Consider the following 16,908-nt stretch of genomic DNA (forward strand, 5'->3'; position numbering starts at 1 on the left):
ACAAGCGTGAAGAGGCAGCGCTAACCGCAGCTCTGGTTATGGTATTGTTGGAAAGTTTATCCTGCAAGGAGGTACGTGGTGGGTCGGCGGTCGCATAACAGTAACAAGTGTTGGAATCTGCAGGCTGTTAGTTCAGATCTCTCCTCTTGCTGTTGTAGCCTTGATCAAGGTACTTACCCTGAACCGATAAAGTAAAAATACCCTGCTGTATCAACAAAGAAATCATTGTAAGTCAGTTATATGACAATAAAAGACAATGGCCAACAAAAGCTCAATAACAATATTTTAAAAAATCACAGTTTACGTTATTTGGTCGTTTTTGCCTCCGGAAAAGATATTTATTATGCTGCACCGTTTGAAAAGTGGCCCGGTCTTCCAGATGTTGGTATTTCCCACGCAGCCCCGAGGCGGCTCCGTGATGTTCTCCTTCTCGAAGAGCTCCTGGATGGACTGCGCCACCACGGCCACGGCGTCGTTGATGTGCGCCGACTCGTTCTTGCCGTTGATGAGTTGGAGGCCAATTAGACCTACCCACCCGGGCCCGACAGCACGGTCAGTTAAGCGTCGCCTTTTCGCTCACTAACGAACCGGTCGCAATAAGAACTAAGTGGCTTTTGCTTGCAGTAAACATCAACAGTGTTAAATGACCTCTGAGAGAGTTAAAGCAGCTCGGAAGGGGAGTTCCTTTCGGACATGCAGGGACCATCACCATCTCAACTCTCCCAGATTTAACGCTGCCAAATTTACTGCACGGTATAGATATTTCGAACAAGTACCAGCAAACCTTTTCCTTTCTCATTCGCAGCAACACCACGTCGTTTTCACTCTACCGAGAAAGCTGCTGAAGTCCATGTAATGAATACGGATCAAACTGTACGATGCATCATGGGGGGATCATGGGTGGATCGAACGCTAACACATTGGCTCTACAGTGCAGCAGCGATGTGGTTAAGGGGATTTAGCGGCAAGGTTGTATCGAAACGGCGGGTGGTGTTCTCTGTTCACCGTCGTCATTACCATTTCCATTTATGCTATCAGATTTGGTTCTCAGCTTGTGACGGAATTACAGTCATGCTGATCTTTCACCTCCATGTGGCCTTACTGGTATTTGTTCAAAATGTCTGTTGGGGAAGTGAAAAGTGCAGCAGCTGTTGCTCTGCAGCTCTAACACTCGCTGTGACTTTTTATCTTTACACTTAGAGCTTCGGGGGTCAGCGTAAGACTGGCAGACAAAGGAGGGATGCATGGGAAACATCTCTTCATCACTTTCACTGCAACCGGGTCCGTGCTTTTGCACATCACTGCACAACCGTACGGGGGGGGAGGTGAAGTGAAACACGGAAAAAGTGCTCCGACACACAAAGAGAGGAGGCAGGTTGTGCACATTTAAGAAGTGACACGGTGCCTGACGATGATTGGTACTTCTGTGATAATGAAGTGGAAAGAAGGAGAAAAAAAAAAAAAAACACAGACATGTGCACGAGAATCGGAGACAGAAAAGACAGTTGTAGCTTACCATCATATTTCAGAAACACTTCAATGTGGGGGTTGCAAAACACCCTTTACAAACTCATGGGAACCAATCCATTAAAATATCATAAGCATAATCCACACACAACCCCAGCCTGTCTTTTCAATAAATATCCATATGAAAATTCACCAGCTGTACCAGAAAAAAAAAAAAAAAAAAAAACACTGTCATAATGCCACTGTGATATATATTTTTTAATTAAGCCATACCAGTGTCAGAGTCTAGGGACTCGTTTAAAACCTTTAAACAACGCAGTGTTTAAACGTTTAAACGCTGGACGTGGAAACGAGCATTAACATTCAGCACAGTCGTATTCATACGTTTTTCTAAAATCATATACAGCTCGCGTGGGAGGTGAGCACGTACCATCGGGCGCCTCGCTCAGTGCTTTACCGGACATCTCGCGCTCCCCGACCAACCACACGTACCCGGAGCCCGTCATGTTGAGGAAACGAGCAGCCTTGTACACGGCGGCGGCATCCTCCTCGCTGTGGGGGGGTTAGGGGGGTTGGGAGGGCGGTGGCAGCACAGGTTGTCAGTCACCAGGCATCGTTCATTAGTCACCACTCATCACGCATGCAAGAAGGTACCGGATGCTGGACGCTCTCCACAAGTGGGGATGGGTGTTCGTCTTGGCTACTGCAGAGTTTCCCAAGCTGCACTGTGGAATTTATTTTTGATCATTTAATTGACAAGGTTTAGCTGATTATATTTTGTACAGTAATGAATGCATTTGGTCCATAAACTCAAGGGCCAAGATGCTCTCTGATTTTTGGTCGGCTTATTCAAGCCGGAATCGTCCGCAACAGTGTAACTGCAGAGGAAGGGCCACGGTTCAGATTTGTTTGGCCAAAATCAGATATTATATTGTTACATAATAACAATATTAATGGGTAGCACCTTAGCCGTGCACTGGGGTGTGGGTTCAAATCTGGATCTGGTTTTTGCATATTCGCCTGTGTGTCTGTGAGCTTCTTGCAGGTGCTCTGGTTTCCTCCCATAGCACAAAGGCATTCATTTCAAGTGGACTGATGACTCTAAATCGCCCACAGTGTGTGCGTGCGCAAGTGTGTGTATTTTAGTGACTGTAGGCAGTTTAGTGTGGTGTTACCTGCCATTGTAAGTCAGCTTGGATAAAGGTATCAGCAAACTTAGAGTTAATAATTATTGTACATCACTTTAGAGAAAAGCGTCCGCTAGATGTACGCATTCGTTATGTTTTATTGTTTTCGGCATATAAAAGATATCACTTCTTACTGACATACAGTATTTACTCCATCGTTTCCTACGCAGCATTCATCCATCACCTGCCAACACGTACCTTGAACGCTCCTGCGAACAGCTGGCTTTGTTGGACCCACACGTGGGCATGGACCCTGTGCGCCGAACACGTGAGTGTGACTGTACCACTCACGCATTGCGTGGGCCACACTAGTCTTGCACTGATGTTACACTTGTTTTAATGAGGCCAATTTGCACATCAAGGGACACCTTTCATTTCCACTTCAGAGCCATGACACGCCGCCGCACGCCGGAGACAAACATCGTTGACCATATGCATGCTGATGTTGTCATGTACAAATGTATTTATGAATTCTGTTCATTAGCTCCAAGTTAGATGGGTCTAGAGCGCCCTTTTGATTTTGTATTCCTGCATGGGGAGAGCATGTTAATTATGACATGTCTACAATGTTGGAGCAGCACATGAGAGCTGGAGCAGGGTTTTACCTGGCGGAGAGGATGATGACTCGCGCCTCCAGCTCCTTGGCTTCCAGGAGAAGGGCCGTTAAGTTTGTCTCCTGGTTGAACTGTAGGACTTTCTCTGCCTGTGATTAGGGCACAAAATCAGTCAAGTAGACTACTTACCCCCACCTAGCACCATGCTGCCTTGCGCTCTTTTTGCTGGGATTGGTTGGATTTTTGCTTTTATTAATTTTTTTTTTTTTTTTTTTTTTTTGGGGGTGGATTGAAAAAAGAGAGAAAAAATGACAGAGATCCAAGAGAAATGTTTAGCTAAAAAATAAGTAATTAAAGCCTGGAAGGAAAAAAGAAAGTTTTGCAGTTTTTTTTTTTTTTTTTTTTTTTTTTTTGCATGCAAACTGAGGGTTATCAAGACTCCAAAAAAAACGGCGTGCATGTTAGAGGTAGAAAGGGGGGTAGAAGATCAATGCAACCGGAAAACAAAAAAATAGGTGGAGGGAAGAGGAGGCGGGTGGGGAAGTGGGCTTCTTTCCCAAAAGAAAAAAAAAAGTTTAAAGGAAAAAGTGCTGCAGAAAGGGAGGAAGTAGTTGATGGGAAGTGTCTGTCCCACACTACCAGATCTCCACAAAGGAAAAGACTTGCAAACCCGTCGGTCCGAACACATGCATTCCTTTACACAAAAAAAAATAAAAGAGTAAAAGCTGGCCGTTCTTTTCTTTCTTTTAAATCATAACTTTTTTTTTTTTTTTTTTATTTTCCAACATACAACCATTCTCGATTGAAATCATAGTTTCAAAAAATGCCTAAAAGTAAAAAAAAGAAGAAAAAAAAAAAAAAGAAGACGTGCTACCAAGATAAGAACATTTCTGGGTCGACTGGTGACTGCTGGATTGGTTTCTAGTTGCTACGTTTAGAGAATTGGTGGGCGGCGTGCATTGACCATGCAAAATATACCTTGGGTCCTCGCTTGTTGTCATAGGACAGTTGGTCGAGGTTTTCATAGTTCCTTTTTTTATTCTGATGAGTAATGTGCACAGAGAAAATATGCAGACACAGAAGAATATTATAAACAGTTGAAAATGGTGCGCAGTAAAGCATTCCAACAAATCTCCACCTTCCTGCATCAAATTTGGAACTTCCTAACGCTGGGGCTTGCGAAAACATCAAAAACATCCACTCGCACGCAACTTGCACTCCTGCGCCTCGGCCCGCTCGTGACACCCGCATGCTGTTCCCTCTTGGCACTTTTCCAGATTTGGCACGTTTCACTAACTACGTAGCATTACAGGTTTCCAAGCATGGACCGAACACTGATTTCGAATGAGAGCTTTCCGGAACATGCGTCCTTCTTTCACACGGCAGGACACGGGCGCATGATGCCTGCCCTGAAAGTCCTGCTGGCCAGCCAGCGAAAAAAGAAGACCGCGAAGGACTGTATTTAATTACACGCCTCTGCTTATGCCACTCGGATGAATATGAATGGATCGTAGTGATGGCGCCTGCGATTTAATCTGATGTAATTTTGGTTCGAAAGAATGAATCGCCCTGAGCCCAAATCGAATCTGAAATTGCCGAGGGATGCTTTTAGTGAAAGCATGGACAAATGGAAGAGGCTTGGGCTGCTCATCTAAATGGGAAAATAGACAGAGAACACATTGGCAGCCTGATCGGTAAAACAACTGGATGCGTTTTGTATAATTTGGCGCAATTCGAGTATTCAACTTGGGGGGCGTGGTGGCGCAGTGGATTGGGCCGGGTCCTGCTCTCCAGTGGGTCTGGGGTTCGAGTCCCGCTTGGGGTCCCTTGCGACAGACTGGCGTCATGTCCGGGGTGTGTCTCCTCCCCCTCCGGCCTTATGCCCTGTGTTGCCAGGTTAGGCTCTGGCTCCCCGTGACCCCAAATGGGACAAGCGGTTCGGGAAATGTGTGTGTGTGTGAGTATTCAATTTGTTCTGCGCTCTCGACTATAAAACAAATCCAAAAAAGTACTTTTAAACCACGGTTCCGGCTTTTGCAACCACAAGGGAATTGTGAGGTCCTTGACTTTGCTTGTCAGTTCCTTTTATTCAATTAACAATCCAATAATGAAGGCTTTTATTTGACAAAAACTTTTCGGATGTAAAGTGAACAAGGGCATTTTCATATCTGTCATAAGAGTTCTTTGTCATTAATACTGTACTCGTTCTATTAATTATTATTTTTTTATTTTATATTTAAATCTCTTGAAAGGGGTCTGAAATTAGACTGATTCCACAGCGCTCAGAGGTATTTTGCATAAAAACCTTACATTATTAAAATGTCTGATGTTCCTGGTTAAATTCTCATTTAAATGACAACTGTAAGGCTATATTTCTAAATTCTCTGACATCAGAGGCATCCATTGTCAGAATTAGACTTTCTTGGTTTTCATTAATATTCAAGGATCCAACAGTAATTAATTTCATATATGAGAATGTGAAGACATATTTCTATATTTAAACAGCACTGTCCAGTTTTAGAATAGAAAGCCTGTCTTAAAGGTGTTTTACTTTACTTTAAACAGAAGAGCCCATTTTATGACTCTTTTCTCATTTGAAAATTTGATTTTTGCCATTTTAAAATTGACAGATTTGCTCCTTTGAAAGAAACACCTTTATACGAATGCACGTCCGAGGAAATGCTCAGAATTCAATTAGAAGTATATTTGCAGTAAATTTTGTATCAGTACGTTGTGGCTTGGAGAGCATTTTCGGAAAAAATATTTGTCTCAGTTAAACATGTTCTAGGATATCGCATCTAACTGTTGCGCAGTTTCGTTCAGTAGCTGTACAATATTTTCGGATTTTAAAGCGTGATAACGAAAAATAACGGCGTTCCTTCAAAGGGTTAACACGGCTTGTTGATTTACGCAAAGGGATGGGGGAGGGAACATAGACATTGATCCGCACTGTGGAGAACACTATTTTTAAACATAAATGGTTACACTGAACACCTAATTCCACACATAACCAGTTGCACTCGCCTCCTATTTCCGAGCATCATCAATTGTAGTGACAGCCCACTTTGAAATGTAACATTGTACCGAACACCTATTTTTAAATATTCCAGATTGTTCTTTCAGGACGGCTTACTGCTCACCTGGGAGTCTTTCTCATTCCCCAAGACAAAGCCTCGGCGTGATTTATTAGTCCGTAACCTCCTCTCTATCATTCATTTTAATGTCTCTGCACTGCTTTTCGTGAGGAGGGTGAGTATCATCAAAGCTCTGCAACCACAGATACACAATTACGCTCCGTGAGAAGCAGTGCTATTTCCAGGTTTTTGCAAATGATGTCTGAAGTTAAATTATGACCCATTTCTGCAAGAGATCCGGTTCGTTACCGTCTGAATTCGGATGCGTCGGTGCCTTCCTTAATCAACCCGGTAATTTAACTCAACTCTTTTATTGTGGGGAGCCATGAATGATGCAACACAATGCAATGAATGCTTCATGCATTTTTTTTTCTTTAATGCTTTCACTTCCGTTGCCCCCCAGAAAGATGTTTTGTTGGTTCCTTCCCCCGACCCTGACCAGATCTTGTAAGAACATATCTTGCGGTATTAAAACTCTGTGGCGTTTCCACTACCAGCTGCCAAGCTGATGAAGGTTGATTCTCTTGTGGTGAAGCCCACGGATGCAGCGATAGATGGTGCGTTTGACAGATGAAGCCCATGATGGATGCAGCCTGCAGTACACACTCCGCTGCAGGACCCATCAGCGGGCAGTCCATCGGTGCAAGCGGAACTGAGGAGACCTGGGATTGGGTCCCAGATGATGACCAGCAGGAGTGTGGAGTCTAGGCCCAAGGACAACGTGCATTGACAGGAAGCAGAAGGGCTGACGGATGATATGCGAAGGGCCTGGACGCAGCAACCGGAGGCTGCAGAGTGTGAAGGGCCCCTGTGTATTTAACCCAAAGTGCCCCAATGAAACAACCTGCTGCATTGCCCAGAAAGCATAAGATTTAATGAATGTAACATCTCTGCTATGTATAGCCCTCGAAAGAAGGAAAATGCACAAGATAATAGGAAGAAAATGTGCACAAAGGTTCTTACAGAGGTACATGATCAAACATCAGATGACAGTTCACACAGCCAGGGTCCAGGGTCCAGATACACCTAGTCATCAACTTCAACCACTAATATCGCGCCAGTTTGCCAGAAGTAAGACAGAAGTATGGAACACTGAGAATAAAGAAAGCCAACAGCTGAGAAGTTCGCGGCGACCCAACAACGACAGCGTTCTCAGCCGAAGTGATCCGCTCCCAGTGTAGCAAACCGGGTCAGCAAATTTGGTTTTAAAACACCTCTGTTCTGCTTTGGAGGCTTTTGCTGCATTTTTCGTACATGCGAGAATTCTGAGAAAAAAAGCATTTGAATAAATGAAATCGAGAGATTTTAGGAGGCGATATCCATTTGGGTTATTTAGCGCTTTTCTGAGCAATTTTTCAATTTCAAGGCACTTTTTCTCGAAAGCGGCTTACAGCGTTAAGTTACTTACAAATACTCACCCTTTTATTTCGCTGGGTAACTTTTTGTTACTCAGCATTAGAAAGTTCAACAGATGCTCGACAAAGAGTGAAAGGACAGACTACTCCAACCGGTACTAAATCCTCTAAAAACTAGATGGGGTATAATTAGAGCAGCACTCTCACTTGTTTAATGCAAATGGAATTAAAGGCGAAGCAAAGATGCGTTTCAGTCGCAGGCCTTCCTCGGCATCACAGCTACGCTTGCGAGCGCATTGACCCGGTGCCCACACTTTGTGTATGCAACGTATTTGCAGTCTCTCAGTGTACTGTCTCTGTCTCTACGATGTTGTCTCTAAGCCTGTGCTGTTTTCAAAACCAATTTTAAGATATTGAACAGTTATGTAATTATACCCTTCTGTTACTACCTCAGGGAGGAAATGTGCAACAGTGGCACAGCAGGTTTGGCCAGGTCTTGCTCTCTGGTGGGTCTGGGCTTCAAGTCCCATGTAGGGTACCTTGTGATGGACTGGCATCCCATCCTGGGTGTGTCCCCTCCCCCTCCAGCCCTGTGTCGCCAGGTTAGGCTCCGGTCCACCGCGACCCCTCTTGGGTCAAGCAGTTTCAGCCAGCGTGTGTGTTACTACATCAGTTGAGGGTAAACTCTTGGCTCAGGGGTATTTCAACTGGAGGTGGGATTTGAACCTGTGATCTTTGAGTCCAAGCACAACAGTGCTAATCACTAGGCCACCTCTTACCACCCTATACTGCATTGCGCACTTTCCACAATTGTCCCATGTAGTATGTGATCTGTTTTATTATTAAGAGGCTGCAATGGGAATTAAATCAACAGCCTGAGTAGCAAAATACTCATAACTTGAAATGCGGGTGTTTTTTCTACTGCTTGGGTTGGTGATTATTTAACTTGACAATAGTGTAATTGGATGAAAGGAGGGACTATCTTGTGTGGGAGAGGAAGAACAGCACGATGGTAAGTGCACATGAGCCAGGCCCTATGAGAGGGAATGTAAGCATTGCCATTTGGCCCGGGCTTCATTTCACATTGGACCCCAGCTCTGCCAAAGGTACATTATAGTATAACAGATCAAAAGTAGATGAGCCAGATGTCTAAATTGAATCTAAATAAAATGATACTGCCACGCTTTCTATAAATAATGCCTTTATTTATTCGTTTCATTAAAAGTATATTAAAACAACGAGAGGCCTCGCAACGTGAAATTGCCCGGGCCTCTTCTGAGCTCTCTGAGGACCTGACATGAGCAGAGGAGATGGCAGAGAGAGGAGTGGAACAATAGTGGTAAGAACAGAGGTGAAATCTGGCAATCTGGATGTTCCCAGATCCCAGTAATAGTGTTGCTTCCCCTGAATCTAGTGTCCTTCCTACCGAGTGATGGGTGACATACTCTCAATGGTCTAAGGTGAAAAATGATGACTGAAAAGCCAGAGCCCCGATCTCTAGTTTGTCACACTTGGTTAAAAAAAAAAAAGCATTCATAAAACATCATTTAGCAGTTCATGGAGTACAGCTTATTGTATCTGATTCTTAAAACCCTCCATTTCACCGCAAATCAAAAGAAACAGCACTCAGAAACTCATCCTCGCTGACTAAGTGTCACTAACACAGTAAACGTTTCATCACACAATAACATCACGTTTAAAAGTTGGAGCATATTTTTACACATTCCCGAAGACGATGCCTGGTTTGCCATTTAAACAAGGACTACTGGGAAATGCACAAAACAAAGATTCCTTGTTTCCCGAGAAAAAAAAAAAAAAAAACAGAACCCGGCTCACAATCTAAAAATAGCTCCATAAAAATTTTATGACGAGCACTTCAGCCGGTGTGATCATTTCTTCAAGGAAAAGACTCGAGCTCTTCTGTCAGTTTCGGTGTTGATCGGTGGAATAAATACACCTATTATAAATTCACGCGCGGAGATTAAACGTGTTTCATCTGACTTTTCAGGTCAAAGTGTGTCACAGCTAAGGAGTTGCAGAAGAAACGCTCCTAAAAAAAAAAACAACTGAGAACCAGGACCGTGATTTGCACGAGCATATTAATCTTAGGTGCTGCAATCCATCGGTATGTAAATTTGCTGCACAGTAATTTTTATTTCAGCATTAACATTACTTTCCAGTGTGGCTATCCTGCGATGGACTGGCCTCCCTTTAGGGACGTACCCAACGTAGCCTAGCGCCCTGTGCTTCTGGGATAGGTTCCGGACCACCGTGACCCTGCAAGCTGTTATCGATAGTGAGCGAAAGACATTATTTTCAAATCAGCATAGGTAGCTGATGCATAAAATATTGTGCAAAGGAGAAATTTATCTTGTTCTTCATTGGCACGCACCAACCAAGTATCCAGAAAAGCCTTTCCAAGCATTTGGTAAAACAAATCCCCATCTGAGCCATTATGATGCTTTCGGATAGCTGCGAATTTGTGAATAATTCAAAGTAAATTCTGAGATTATTTAATCTTGGAACGCTGCCTTGGAAGCCCACCGAACTGGGTAATTGCGCTTTGAAAACCGATCCAAGAGACATGGACATTTACAGCTGAGTCAGGAGCGGCACGGAGAATCGGCGTCGATCCTGATACCGACTTCTGAACCGCAGAGGGTAAAATCAGGAACCCGATACAAAGTCACTCTAGTCACTTCCAAGACAAGTACCGGAGGCACCCTTTGCTAGCGTACCGGCACCACCAAGACCTTCGAAAGCAATGACGTCTCAGAAGACGGTAGCCGAACTGTTGACATTCACTCAAATGTAATTGGTTCCATTGCTTTGAGCAGACAGCTGCTGCTGGACCACAGAAGGTAGAAGCGAAGAGAACCCACTCATTTATCTGTTGGGAAGTCATTGATGTTTTGCACAGCCCCAGGTTATGGCTCTCGCTTTTTTTTTTTTTTTTTTTTTTTTTTTGCTCCCATTGTGGGTTGACACGGGAGAATCTGACTATGGCAAAAGCAATGTGGGATGGGTAAAATGTACAAAGTTTTGTCAGATCACCACTTAAGACGCTGTTGATGCCTCTAGCATAAAAATGTTAGCCAATGTTACAAATGGAAAAGAGATGTGTTTACAGAACAGAAAAGAAAACAGTTACATACATAGAAGACCTTTGAAGTAGTCAACACAAGTTAAACACACGCACACGCACACGCAGACACGCCCCCTGCACGCGCCCTCCGTGGTGTCTCTGGGTCGGGTCTCGAACGTCTCACCTTGGTCTCCCTCTCCTCCAGCAACGTCTCCAACCTCTTCTGGGCAGCGCGGCCCTCGTGGTCATCGCTCACGATCAGGATGATGTGGTTCCAGCGGAACTCGCGCATCATGTCAAACCACACGTGGGCCTGGTGGGAGTAGGGCGGCACGGTGCGCAGGAAGGACAGGTGGATACTCTGGGGGGAGACAAAGTAAGGGCTGCCCTCATTATTCCTTCATTTTTCTGATGCTTTTCTCTAAAGTGACTTACGACGTAAGGGTTTGTACACTAGGCTGCTTACAATGATTTACCCATTTACACAGCTGGGTAATTTTTACCGTATCAATTTAGGGTGAGGACCTTGATCAAGGCTACTACAACAACTCTAATCGCTGCGCAACTTGGTGGCCTCAACTGAGCATCACCTCTGGCGTCTCGCCAGGATGGTCCGACTGATGGTTTTCGAACAAGACGGGAAAGCCCCAGCCTGTGCTGCATGACATAATCATACAAAAAAAATCTCTTTATGTTAAATAATTCGTATAAATCAGCTACACAAACATGTCACTGTATTATCATGGTTTAATAGCAGTGTATTTCGCTCCTCTGTGCTATGTAGTGCGATAAAGACCATCTCCACTCAGGTTCTCAAGACCTACCCTTGGGTCGTCTTTGCTTAAAAGGAGCTTTGGGGGAATTTGTGAGGGACTTCGCTAAACTGAGAACTTCCTGCGCAGCACACGCATAACAGCTGCTAGCATATTACTAATATCGCTGAAGTTGTGAACATGTAGGTGGTCGATTTCATAATTTTCGATTGCACCCGGGATTAATCATGCCAAATTTCGGAGGGAGTCATTTAGAGGTTTTCATACCGATTGCAGGGTTCCTTGATGAGGTTGGTCTCATGCATATAGTCATATTCTTGATGAGGCAACACAATTTTATTTCACATAATTAAGGAATTATTGCATGTGCCATGATCATGACCCCGTCCCTTTATTAAAAGAAAAAAAAGGTTATTATTTGGGTACAACCCTTGAATGTCTGTCCACACAGACGAAAAAGGAAATCCTGCGGAAAGGCACATCCTCCCCCCTCCCCCCGCCTGTAGCTCACCTTGTCGGAGTAGATGGACATGCGGGTCGTGAGCCCCACCACCGGGATGCGATAGAACCCCGCGGTGTAGGAGACAGGGGTTGGCGTCAGGTGATCGTTGGACTGTGGCGGGTGGCTGACTAGGATCGCATACACCTGTGTATGAAGACCATTTCTGTTATATACCTTTGGCGAAAAAATACATATCACGAGAACATAGTTGTATGTATCTTGTGGACTTTACTGAACTTAGGACACACAAGTGTTCCATACTGCCACATATCCACCATATTATGAGCATCACCTGCAATGTATGTGTGTGTGTGTGTATTACATTGTCAAACCCATATCCTTAGGGGATAGAGAATAAGAATGCTATACTCGAGCAACTAGAAATACATGGTGCATTTAAAAGAACAAATGCCTCTTAACTGCATGTATCGCTTTCATATCATTTGCATTTATTAATTTAGCCGACACTTTTCTCCAGAGCAACTGTTAAGGTTACAGTGATTATTACAGTTACAAACTAGCAACTATTTGCCCATTTAAAGAGCTGGGTAATTTTTTACTGGAGCAATTTAGGGTACCTGAAGTACCGTGCTACAGCCCAAGGTGGGGATCGAACCTGCGACCTCTGGATCCAGAGGCAGTGGCTCTAACTACGACGATACTGGCTGTCCCAAAATGCATAGCTGAGCAAAAGGCTGTTTTTAATACATCTTGGACGGGAGTCACAGGGGGTGTGGTGGCGCAGTGGGTTGGACCACAGTCCTGCTCTCCAGTGGGTCTGGGGTTCGAGTCCCGCTTGGGGTGCCTTGCGACGGACTGGCATCCCGTCCTGGGTGTGTCCCCTCCCCCTCCAGCCTTACGCCCTGTGTTGCCAGGTTAGACTCCGGTTCCCCGCGACACCGTCTGGGACAAGCGATTCTGAAAGTGTGTGTGGATGGGAGTCGCTGCACGTTAAAGTTGTCAGCGTCGACTGAACACTCAAAGAAATCGTCTGGTTTCTGCTCGCCAACGAACCCCTCTTGATCCAAGTGTCTTCCAGCTGATTTTGCACACAGGTTTGTGAAATGATTTGCTGCTTATCAATCAATGCCTATGACAACAGGGCCATCTGTTATCAATGCCTAGGTGATTCCCAAATCAGTTTTTGCCTGGATGAAGAGAGAGAGTGGAGGTTGAACTCATGCAATATATATATAATTTCAGCTGTCGGCCATGCGGACGTGCGCACGTGCGCACGTGCGGGACAGGTGGCTATGACCAGGTGCCGTCCAGTGCTGGGTCGCATAGTTCAGCACGGACCCCCCGCAGTGTGCGGTGTTCACGTACCGCAGATGGCGCAGTCACTTCACACTCGGCCAGCCCCCTCGCACCCTTCCTTCACCCCCGCGGCCACACGCGAACGGATGCCCGCTGCGCGCGCCGCCATGTTGGCCTCGTTTTCCGCGGGTCGAGCTGTGCGCGCGCCGCACACATGTCATCGAAGCCCAGCGAGGAGTGCGCGACTCGCGCCGATCCCTCAGTCGTTCACACCCGACGGGTTCTGGGGCTCAACCGTGCATTTCAGCATCTTTATTTTCACATGTGGCCGACAAACGCAGTATGATGTTTCAAATTATGTAGCGTTCATAATGATTTTTCAAGAAGTACATTCTGAGCTCCAAGTGCCACGGGCGTTAATGATTTTTATCACGTGGGACACATGGCCAGGGAACTGCTGTGGTGATCAAAACCAGGCTGTAATATCACACACACACACACACACACCATGAGCACATGTGCTTTAATCCGCTAAACTGCCTGGACTCACATTAGATCCGTGCCAACAGCTCAAATCAGTGCGATCACAAATCCAAGGTCCTCGATCACCTTCTCGTCAGTCATCATCCATTCGTTTTATTATCGGGTTTACAGGCAGGTTCATAAAGTCAGTGAAGCTGATCAGAATTACAGAACCGACCAGAACAATAATTACGCCCTTATTAAAACAAGATTAATAAAATATCAATATTAATAATGATTTACGTTTTTTTTTTCTATTTTACATATTTTATATGACCAAAAGCCGCACATCTGCTGCACCCCACGTTTTCCTGGCAGATTTTAGGGAAATTATTTAAGTTTCCGTTCTTTAGGGATCAATAAAAGCGATCTACTGCCCTCATTATAGTGGGATTAGTAATGAAATGTTTTTTTTTTCTCACACGAATACCATCGTTCCTGAGCAGTCAGAAGCGTTAATTCAGTTGCGCCCGACCATAGAGGTGCCGCTCGCTGAAGAAATATATTTTCATAAAAGAAATTAAATAAAACAAATCGCTGTCGTGTCCCAGACAAGTGGACTGAAAGAGAACGGACGACATCGATGAACTGGATAAAGCAGACAGTAAAGAAGGGAAAGAAATACTGCACATCGATGACTACAGCGTGGAATAGCGCTGGGACAGGCAATCCAGCTGTGGATAACTACCCAGATGTGTTCTGTTGTGTATCTGTGCGCTGTGGGTTGTGTTGTGTGCTGAGGACACAGGCCTTCCCACTTCACAGAAATACAGACTGCACACAGAATCATAGACGTCTTCTCTGAAGAAGATTACAAGCATGGAAAGTTTTTTTTCTTTCTTTAAATGCAGCTGTAATTTCATTGCTGAATTATTATTATTATTATTATTATTATTATTATTATTATTGAGCTGAATTCTTCGTCCAAGGCGGTTTATTGTGCTAGACAATAAACTATACAGTCATTTACATGTTTATACATCGCGGTTACAGATAAAGGACAGTAATGCTGGAGATTTCTGAATAACCAGGAGAAAACCGATAGTTTTTGATTGCTGGCTGTCAACTGTGGCCAGTAGATTGCAGAGTGTGGACAGTGGAAGGTGGACAGTGGACTGTAGATTGTGCACTATGGGCAGAGGACTGCATTTTACATCGTCGACTGTGGACTCTGGTCTGTGGACTGTGGACTGTGGACTGTGGATAGTGTGCTGTGGATTGTGGATTATGGACGGTGCAGTGTGGACTATGTATGGACAGTGCACCGTGGACTGTGAATTATGGACAGTGCACCATGGACTGTGGACTGTGGATTATGGATGGTACACTGTGGACTGTGAGTTATGGATCATAAGTAATGGCCTGTGGACAGTGGTAGAGGTTTTAAAGGACGCGAGGCGGTGGAAGGCGGCGGTGGTGCTCGTGTCCGCGGCGCCTCGTGTACCTGGCTCGAGATGAGGTCCTCGCACACGGACAGGGCCATCTGGATGGCGTTGGGCTTGTGCGTCACGGAGATGGCGTTCAGCTTGAACCTGTCCCGCCCGTACACCTGGTTGGCCTGCGCCACCGCGTCCTTGAACACCTGCTCGTACCTCTTCTGGCTGAGCACGGCGCCGATGTTGACGATGCGGGGCTCGCAGCCGCCGCGCGCGCACGAGCACGAGACGAGCACCGCGAGCAGGAGCAGGCGCATGCTGGATCCTCGCCGCGTCGGCGCGGGCTCGTGCTGCTGGGGTTCTTCGGCGTCCTCCGTCCTCGTCGTTCACGCGCCGAGCGCCGCGCCGCCGGAGCGCAACCGGGTCCCTTAGATCGGACGTGCGCGCGCCGAGCTCCGCTAGATCAGACGTGCACGCGCTGTGGAGGAATTCGCAGACTGCCGGAACCGCGGTTTGCACGCGATCATATCAGCACGTGCCAGCTTGTCCCTTTTGGGCTTCCCGATGAATTTCATTCATTCAATTGATCCGCCAGGCTGCTCCCGGCTTTAAGCAGGGATGGCCATTTCAGCAGAACGTGCTCGCGAGACGAGCGGCGTCCTCAGTGTCCCAGAACGAAATGATGTCCACGCAGATGTCCCCTGCTTTTGTCGTATGATGTCCTCCTGCTCCCGTCCTGCCTCGGCTGCTGAGCCCGAGGTTCTGCCGAGCACCAGCTCCTGCCCTCTCCTTTTCACTGCTCAGTCGGTGTCGCTGTCCTCGGTACTGAAAACCGTGCCCGCGCACCGATGCGCGCTCCCCACCATCCCTCCCCTGCCTCCGCCGCTTCCCTCTCACGTTGGAACAAAACCCAAGTCGAACCTTCGCGATGACTGTTGCTAATATTTCCACTTTCGCCCAAAGTCGACTTTATAGGACAATGTAGAAGCTACTCATGAACAAATTGATCGAAAAAGATGGGGAGGAGGGGGGGGGGGGGGCACCAGACAGAAAAAAAAAGAGATAATTGCGTGGGCGGGTGTATATTTAAATCACTGGAAGGAATATGTCATTTGAAATGGCCTGTTTGATGAAAGCGCGCGCTCTGACGTTTGTGTACATATATTTTTTTTTTTTTTGGTTTGTTTGTTTTATTTATTATCTGCGCGCGGAAAGAGGGAGTCGGGCACGCCGCGAACACACACACACACAGAGCAGCCTCACACTTCTGCTGCTTCAACAATTTTACAGCAACCTTGTGATTGAAAGAAAGGGGAGAGAGCGGAGTCCGCGGTGTAAAACTGCGTGTAAAACTGCAAATGTCACGGTGGGGCTTTAAAATCCCCACAGCGCAGGGGTGTGTTTATCCCTCGCTAGAGCTATTCCACGCGCACACGATCAATACATTTTCCTCGCACCCAAATATGTCACTTTAATCCACCGAGACACAGCAACCAGAAGTATTTAACTGTCGTTGTAAAACTCGTCGTTTTACCCTTATAATATAATGAAATGCAACGCAAAGACAGGTGAGGTGTGTGTGTCCAATAACGGAAATTAGATTACAGCGCGTGGCGCCTTCCGTGCCACATGCTGCTGGAAATGGTGAAGATCATCGCGCAGTTTGTGTTGTCGGTGTTAAATCAACTCCGGGAGA

The 16,908-nt window shown here is 45.8% G+C and overlaps 1 protein-coding gene across 10 annotated transcripts in view; it reads right to left on the bottom strand.

Moving 5' to 3' along the window:
- Nucleotides 1-16,201, bottom strand: part of grin1a (glutamate receptor, ionotropic, N-methyl D-aspartate 1a) — a 35,043-nt gene extending 18,842 nt beyond the window's left edge. For 3 of the 10 annotated variants that reach the window (XR_001965151.2, XM_018732909.2, XM_018732910.2), the window contains exons 1-6: nucleotides 15,281-16,200; nucleotides 12,067-12,201; nucleotides 10,967-11,143; nucleotides 3,260-3,357; nucleotides 1,898-2,019; nucleotides 353-527 (exon numbers count right to left, since the gene is read on the bottom strand). Coding sequence is in view for 9 of the 10 variants with exons in the window: in XM_018732909.2 (XP_018588425.2) it covers nucleotides 353-527; nucleotides 1,898-2,019; nucleotides 3,260-3,357; nucleotides 10,967-11,143; nucleotides 12,067-12,201; nucleotides 15,281-15,529 (956 nt within the window). In the remaining variant the exon portion in view is untranslated. Of the gene's footprint in view, nucleotides 1-352; nucleotides 528-1,897; nucleotides 2,020-3,259; nucleotides 3,358-4,186; nucleotides 5,020-10,966; nucleotides 11,144-12,066; nucleotides 12,202-15,280 lie in introns of those variants that run through there. The other 7 variants (XM_018732914.2, XM_029252675.1, XM_018732911.2 and 4 more) reach the window with 5 other exon arrangements.
- Between the last annotated feature and the right edge of the window lie 707 nt (nucleotides 16,202-16,908).

The sequence above is a fragment of the Scleropages formosus genome, chromosome 6 (genome assembly GCF_900964775.1).
Source record: "Scleropages formosus chromosome 6, fSclFor1.1, whole genome shotgun sequence".
Lineage (NCBI taxonomy): Eukaryota > Metazoa > Chordata > Actinopteri > Osteoglossiformes > Osteoglossidae > Scleropages > Scleropages formosus.